Below are 8216 nucleotides of genomic sequence, written 5' to 3' on the forward strand. Positions count from 1 at the left end.
TAGGCTTATTTAGAGTATTTGGGTCAAGATAAATTTTAAAAATATTACATCTTCAACAAGTAATTACTAGATTTTAGTCTATTTAATCTATGTACAAGAGAGGTCTAATTCATTTATTTCATATGCTAATTAATTTCGATGGTATAGTTTTACTCTGACATGAATAATTTTCTATTCGATCATTTGATTAAGCTAAAATTCTTCCACAAGATTTCAAAGGTCTAATTTAATTTTAGGTTTAGAATTTAAGATCAATTAGACATTGGGAAGGCTTTGCAATAAGGTGCATAAGCTACTATGCAAGAATTGTATTAATTTTCTAGTTGATTTATGATTCTTTTTTATATTTTATTTAGAACTCTTTTATTATTTTTGTAGTAATATTCAGATGTTTTTACTTAGTATAAATAGGGTATTTAACATGTATTTATGATGTTTTTACTTTGCTTATTCAAAGAACTTTCTCTTAACTTATTGAAGAAATAAAAAATCTTCACGGAATATTTTATACTTCTCATTACGATTCTCTCTAATCATTAGGTAGGGGTTCAGTTTTTATAGTCTTCGTGCCTTGGTGTTGGTTATTGTCATGTCAAGCTCAATTTGAAAGCCTAAGTTTAGCTTTCTTGGGATTTATGATCAATTTTGAATATGAATTCTTGGATTTTAATATCTATGGGATTCACATAAGTTGGTATTAGAGAAAAACTTTAAATCAAGTTATATCCATTTTATCTTCGAGTTATTCGCATACTTCATCATTGTCGAGTTCTTTATATTCTCTAAAAACTAGTTGTGACATCAAGTTGAAAAAAAATATATTATTTATGATCTTGATTAAATATATTCAAAGAAAGAACAAATAAAATCGTGTCATTGTCCTTTTTTAGGTTTTGCCATAAATCTTGATTCTAGAACATAGAATTGCACCATGTTTTCTTTAAATCTCAAAATATCTTGATTCTTGGGGTATCTCAAAGTTAAATTTAATTTGGGATATTTTAGATTTATATAGTTGGATTTTCTTGAAAATTATATATAAAATATTACATCATTGTCTTTATTTTTTTAGTTTTGGCCACCATTGTTGTTATCCATTTTTAGGGCACCACATAAACAAAAAAAAATCAAGAAAATAAAAGAAGAAAATAAAATAAAATAAATGTTTGAAAAAAAATCAAAAATATATATATCAGTGAGAAATCTATACTAGAATGCCCAGGAAATTATTGAAGACTGTTGAGAAAGATTAAATATACAAGATTGAAAAATTTAACAATGTATTTTCGATTGTTGAAGGCCTTATTGGCACAAAAAAATTCAATTTGATGAGAAAAATAAATAAAAAAACAAATGTTTAAAGACTTAATTGTAAGAAAATTGATTTTTTAAAGTCAATTTAGGATTTAATTAGAATAAATTAAAGTCTTGGGGTCGAATTGCAATTTTTAGGAGTTAATTTAATCAAATCAGGAGTTTAATTTTTTAAATATTAAAGTTTTATGGGAAATTAGAGACTTGATTGAAGAAATCCAAAAACCAATGATCAAACTGGAAAAGACGCATGAATATAGGGGTTGAAATTGACTAATTGAAAGTTTGTTGGTCAATTAAAGGTCAAAATACACAAATTCCGAACTAATGACCAAAATAAAAAAGGTGGTCAACATAAAGGCTAAAAATTGCATGAAATTAAAATTTTGAAAGTAATTATGTGTGCAATTAAAAGAAATTAGAAGAGTAGAGGTTCAATTGAAATTTGCCAATCTCAAATAAAAAACCCAGAATAACACGTTTAAACTTAAAGAAAAGAAGGTGAATGACACGTCATTTGGTCAATTGGCCTATGTTTTTTATAGTTTTGGTTGATTGAGTTGACAACTTCAAACGTATTAATATGGAGCTACAGACCGTTAAATTGAGTAAAGTTGGATTAAAATGAAAGGTATGCATCCCCTTTACCAACTTCAGGTGGTCTCGGGCAATGATAACATCCTACTCCAACAAGGCCTCAAAAATGGCCATAACAATGTAATGATCATGCAAAAACCGATCTTTTTTCATGTGCTCACACATAAACCCTTCTTAGTAAGTATCAAGGGTTTACAACACTTTTCTCAGGATCAAGAGGTTAAAAATAAATTCAAAACCTTTTAAAACCCTAGCAAAACCCTGTAAATACTCCCTCAAGTTTAGAGGGGGAAAAAAGAGGAAGAATAGGAGAAAAATAAAAGAAAGGATAAGAGAAAGAAGATAAATATCAATAAGAAACACAAGTGTAGAGGTTCAAGAACCTAAACAAAAGATTTATTAACTTTGCAAGTTTATGAGGCAAAAATTTCCAAAAGAAAACAAATAGAGAATAGTTGTTCTAGGTATATTTTTTTTATTCAAAAATAGGTCCTTTGTGGCCTACTTTTGAAGTTTTATTATTTACTTTTGTTTTTTTTTATTTTTGTTTATAAACATATAAAAGAGGTTTGAATGCTTAACAAATAATTTTGTATTCACTTCTTTGTTGCTGTGATTTTTTTTTATTAAAGGATGTTTATTTTGAAGTTATTTATATGTTTTAGATACATTAAAATTGTTGTTTAAATTTGTCTTTGATATATAATGTTGTTTTAGTTTTTGTTTAACTTATGCATGTTAAAACAAGGGTGCTTTATCCTAGGTTTGCTATGTCTTTTCATGCACAAAATGGGTTCATAAAACTAATTTTGAATCCTTGTTGCATGAACATATAGGTTGTTTTAGGTTGTTCGTTTTTGGATTCGGTATCTCATGCTTTATTTTGATATTTTGTATTAGTTTTTTAGATTAAAACATGTTTGTGTATGGTAGTTTGACTTGTTAAAATAAAAAAAGCAAGTTTTAGAGGTCAAAAATGCTATTTTTTTTGCTTGGCAATGGCCGCCAATTTCTGGGCATTATTCTGGGTTTAAGGTAGTGTTATTCGTATTCTTGAGAAAAACATTGTCTTAACCCCTTGATTTTGATTGAGCTATTTACAGAAATTTGAATCTAGTTAAAGGGAATCGCTAGATTGAAATTTCGAGTTAACTGAGTTATAGCATGAAATTTTAGTTCTAAGGAAACCACTGAGATGTGGAATTTTAGGTCAAGCCTACAATAAGAAAACGCCAAGAAACCCAATCCTGTAATCAAGAAGAAAAGTGACAACTAGGAAATTCTCAAAGGAAGGAGAAAATCTACTATAATCAACAATCAGGAAGCATCTAATTTTCAAACCTTGCAATCAAGAGGTATTAGAGATCAATGTTTTGGTTAAAAGAAATTGCTAGATTGAGATTTTAGGTTAACCAAGCTATAAACAGTTTGTTCATAATTATGGTTGAAAGGGATTGTTGCAAAGACAGATTCAGATCAATCGAACTAAAAGCTTTATAGAAGATTAGTTATGAAGAACAATTCATTTATCTTTACAAACTTACCACACAAATAACTTAACAAGTCTTTACTCTATAAGTATTGTAAAGAGAGGGCATCTGTTGTTATTTATTTTTGAGGCCCCATATAAATAAAACAAAAAAAGAACATACAAAAAATTTAAAGAATACTAGAAGAAGAAAAAAAAAAAAATATATATATATATATATATATATATATATATATATATATAATATATATATATATGAGAGAGAAGATTATACTAGAGTGCTAAGGAAATTATCAAAGACTACTTAAGGAAGATCAAATATAAAATATTAAAAAATTTGATTGTATATTTTCAGTTGATGAAAAGCCTTTTTGGTAAAGAAAAGTCAATGGTGGGGATCTACTTTGATTCCTTTATCGAGTATCATACCAATAACATTGAATAAAAATATTTTTTCTGCTCATTATGATATTGCATTCAATCACCTCTTCTAACTTCCTAAAATAATCATCTTCAAATATATTAGAAGTTGATCCCTTAAAACAAACTTCATTATTATATGTCTTTCTACCCTGATCATACTTTTTAGTATGAAAGACATATCCATTAATAAAATACCCGTTATAATACTTGATCTTTTTGTCAGTATCAAAACATAGTAAATTCAAACTATTACTAACATTCCCTCTCATTTGATAAATCTGGTATAAGATTACAACAATCAACACTTAAAGTGAAATGTGTAAAGGAATTAAACATTATGAGAGTTAAAAATTATTAAGTACTACTTACATGTGTTTTGAACCACGTGAAAAATTGTTTATCTTGTAATTGAAAATTTTAAGATTCAGTCATATGTGAATTTTGAGATGGTAAGAAATTAATGATGTTTCCTACGGGATATTATTCAATCTATCAGTTTATGAGAGTATAATAGAGATATTGCTTAAAAATAACATGTAATTATTGTACTTACTGAATAAAATATATCAATTCATCATAGTTAATAACATGTAATTATGTGCATGTTTGAATTCAATTTTTGTCAAGTATCTTTTTCTCACTGTATTTTTTGATAAAGGTCGTTCACGAAAGAAAAATATTGACAAATTTATACTTGAAGCACTGCTCCCATCGTCATTATGTCTTGGAATGCAGTTGAATTGTTGTTCTCGAGTGAGACACAAAATAGTACTAGATAAATGTTGAAATTTCTTCAACAATATAAGTCTCGTATATTGAAGCCTCAACATGTGCTTTATTTTTATTTTTTTTTTCAAATTGAACAATTATCTGCATAGAATTAAATAAATATTTTAAATTAAAAACTAAAGACAACAAAAATTGAATTAGGATGTATGTGTAATCCCTAATATCTCGAATGGATACATTTATCTATTCTGGATATGGCTTCTAACTTTTGCCTCAAACAATAAATGTATGGGTAAATGCTCCATTGAGTTGAAAAGGAATGAAGGGAATATCATCTCACGTTTGTAAATTTTCTGAATGATATTTGTTTCAAGCTTCTCCATATGTTAGGTATGCAACTTGTTAGAGCATAAATCTTTTAAAAAGTGACTGATCTCTATGAGTGTATCTCACATCCTTTTTCGCAATAAGTAATTGTAAACAAGTAGAAATAATGTTAGTATAAACACATGACAATCATAACTCTTCATTCCATAAAATCTGTCATCCTCCATCAGGAAAACGTCGACTCTTAAGTCAATGGTGGACAATTGTGCATTCTTATCTACGACAAAATTGTTTTTGGGCTTTCCAACTCGTGGCTCATTATAAATTAACTTCATATTCTTATGGTGACAAAACAAAGGTCTATCCATTCTAGCATTTATTTTAAAAATATTTTCAAATATGTTCTTTTTGATATTTATGACATCCAAATTGTGGCAGAGAAAATTAGTTTTCTAATAAGGAAGCTTCCAAAAAATACTTTATTTTACCCAATCATGGGTTACCCCAAAACCAGGAAACTTTTGCTTACTAAATTGAAAACCAAACACAATGCCTTTATACTATGAGACCACGTCATACAATTCTTCACCTGAAGAAACCGGTGATACAACATCCCTTTCAACTCAACTTACAAAGAAATCCGTTATGTTTTTTTTTTTTTTACTTTATGATTAGTTGGAAAAAAACCCTTTATGGCAATAAAAAAAAAAAAAAAAGATATTTTACCACTATTTGTAAGGTGAAGCCTTGTTATGGACATGTTAATTTTCCATGCATGCTCAACCAGAAATCCTCTCATACATAGGAAAATTAGTGATAGTCCACATCAAAGTTGCCTTTATCTAAAAATTTTGTTTCCTCAAAACTTCATAAGTCAAAGTCCCAGATGACCACAACTAATTCAACTCATCAATCAATCAATATTTAAAGACAAACATCAATATTTTTACTTGGACTATTAGGAGCTGGTATGATTATAGATAAAAATATAAAATCCAACCTCATACATATATTTGGTGGCAAGTTGTAAGCCGTGAGTATCACCGACCAACAAGAATATGGTGCAACAAATGACCTCAATTAATTGAATTCATTTGTACATAACCCAACTTGTACATTTCATGGTTCCATTGAAAACTGAGGATGTACCCTATTAAGAGGGTGTTTAGGAGTGTGGTAACAGTTAGTTTTTAAAGTGCTTTTTCTCTTAGAAAAGCATTAAAATAATGTTTTTTTAACTTATTTTTGACATTAACATATCAAAACGATCCAAAAACATTAAAAACTTATTTTGAAAAAAAATATTCAAATTTTAACAAAAAATAAGTTGAAATTTACTCCCAAACACCTCTTAAATTGCTTTTAGGCTTCATCATCGGAAGGGTATACCGCGACTTCATCTAACATATCATATGAATAATGTCATGTGCTCAATAGTCTTTAGAGACATTAATAACATTTGTAGTTTATGAGTGATTGACAAGTATTTCAATTTTCTATATGTGACAAAAGTCTTCCTCAACTAGTTCTAGGTTTATACCGAACATGTCTACAGGTTTTATACTTAGTCAAATCTAAGTTTTCAAGGTAGTATAACATGTAAAAGTTTAGACACAAGCTAATTTTCTAGTATTTTAGGCCAAAGGGTTTCATCATGGATTTAGTAGCACAAAAGTTCTCTTTTAACCTATTCCTTTTAGGTAAAATGGTTCTTGTACATTCGATGATTCTGTCCCAACCAACCTCATTAAGCCTATGATCTAAATAGATGGTGACCATTTGTGCAACGACCAATAATTTACTAAGATTTGTGCATTTATCCTATAATAGTTTGTTAGAATCTTTTAAAAAGTTCAAAAAACCTGACTATCGTCGATGATGTCATAATTGGCCTTACTCAACCCATGATTAAACTTGATTGTGAATACATGTGCAATATATGATAGTTTATTGTGGTCTAGGCACCCATTTTATAATGGCTACGTTTATGTTTGGTTTTTCATCTACAATTGAAAATTTACTTGCATCACACACATTCATTCACATTTTAACCATAACCATACTTCTATAATGATTACTATTATCATTTATAACTCCATACACGTTGTTAGAACTAGAAGTTGACCCAACCATCCTTTCAACCATGATTTTATGAAGAACATGGTTCTCCATGTGCAAACCAACACATGTATTTTCCATGAACTTTTTTATGTAAAAGATGCATTACAACAATATTTAGATCGAAAAACTTTTTATTTTTACACATCTTACATGGATATCTAATATCGCTTTTACTTATATTTTTTAGATTAGATATTACATAATTAATAAAATCAACTTCATTACAATAATTCATTATACACAACTCTTCAAGTTAAACTCTATGCATCCAAAAAACAATTATTTTTCCAAGTCATTAAATAATTGCCTCTTCCGAGTGCAAAAAAGCCAAGATGATGCAAATAAAATAAGGCATTAAAAAAACGGTAATTTAAATATAAAGGTAAGTCATTAGTATCAAATCTCTTTACATTTTAGCCCCCGAAAGAAGGTCTTTACAAACATGTATCAAATAAAAGCTCCTCGTCGTTCATATACACCTCATCATTTCCACTCACTGAATCGAGTCTCAAAGGACTCAATAAAGGAGTTCGTTTCACTTCTTCATACGACACCGTTTCTATCTCACCCAAACCCAACCAAATTGAATCATCGAGTACTCCACCCGACTCGCAATCCTCAAATCCGACCCCGTTACCTAACCTCGATTCGTCAAACCCAGTTGCAGCTTTGGCCGCTGCCAATTGGATGTCTTTGCTAGAGCAAGACTGGGGGCGGGGAAGTGACCCGACTGAGTCAGGGAAGTTGAGACACGCTGAGTTGCCTTTTAAAAAGAAAGCGGCCGAGTCATGGGCCCGGGCAGCCATCTCCGGTGACCCAAATGACCCGAGCCATACTCTGGTCTTCTTACCGGGTAACCGAATTTCAGACACATAACGGCCCCAACTACGTTTTCTCACTCCATGAAATGGGGCGTCACGTTGGCGGGTCCTCTTCTTGGATTTCCTTTCTGATGTTGGTTCGGATTCAAGTGGGTTTGTTTTCAATCCAGGAGGTTCTTGAGTTATCGACATTTGTGTATGATGGAGCCTGTTGTCTTCTTTGTGACTCTAAATCGGTGTCTTTTTGGGTTGTAGGGTTTTCTTTTCGATGAAAGAGTGATGAAGAATTTGGAAGAAGAGTAAGCATAGGTTTTCTTGAGGGAGAGAGAAATGAGATATATAGGGGGCAGTCTGCTTGCCGAAGAAGGTGAAGAAGCTATAGCTGGCAAAGTTTA

General features: G+C 30.0%; 1 protein-coding gene across 1 annotated transcript; it reads right to left on the bottom strand.

The window, feature by feature from the left end:
- Window positions 1–7369: 7369 nt before the first annotated feature.
- LOC118044314 (ethylene-responsive transcription factor ERF023) lies at window positions 7370–8216 on the bottom strand. The gene has a single exon (XM_035052570.2). The coding sequence runs from the start codon at window positions 8011–8013 to the stop codon at window positions 7435–7437; it is 579 nt and encodes a 192-aa protein (XP_034908461.1). The 5' UTR covers window positions 8014–8216; the 3' UTR covers window positions 7370–7434.

This window comes from Populus alba, chromosome 19, assembly GCF_005239225.2.
Source record: "Populus alba chromosome 19, ASM523922v2, whole genome shotgun sequence".
Taxonomy (NCBI): domain Eukaryota; kingdom Viridiplantae; phylum Streptophyta; class Magnoliopsida; order Malpighiales; family Salicaceae; genus Populus; species Populus alba.

What these genes read in the sequence shown, in the direction of transcription:
- LOC118044314 (XM_035052570.2), bottom strand. Translation starts at nt 8,013, where the DNA reads ATGTCGATAACTCAAGAACCTCCTGGATTGAAAACAAACCCACTTGAA.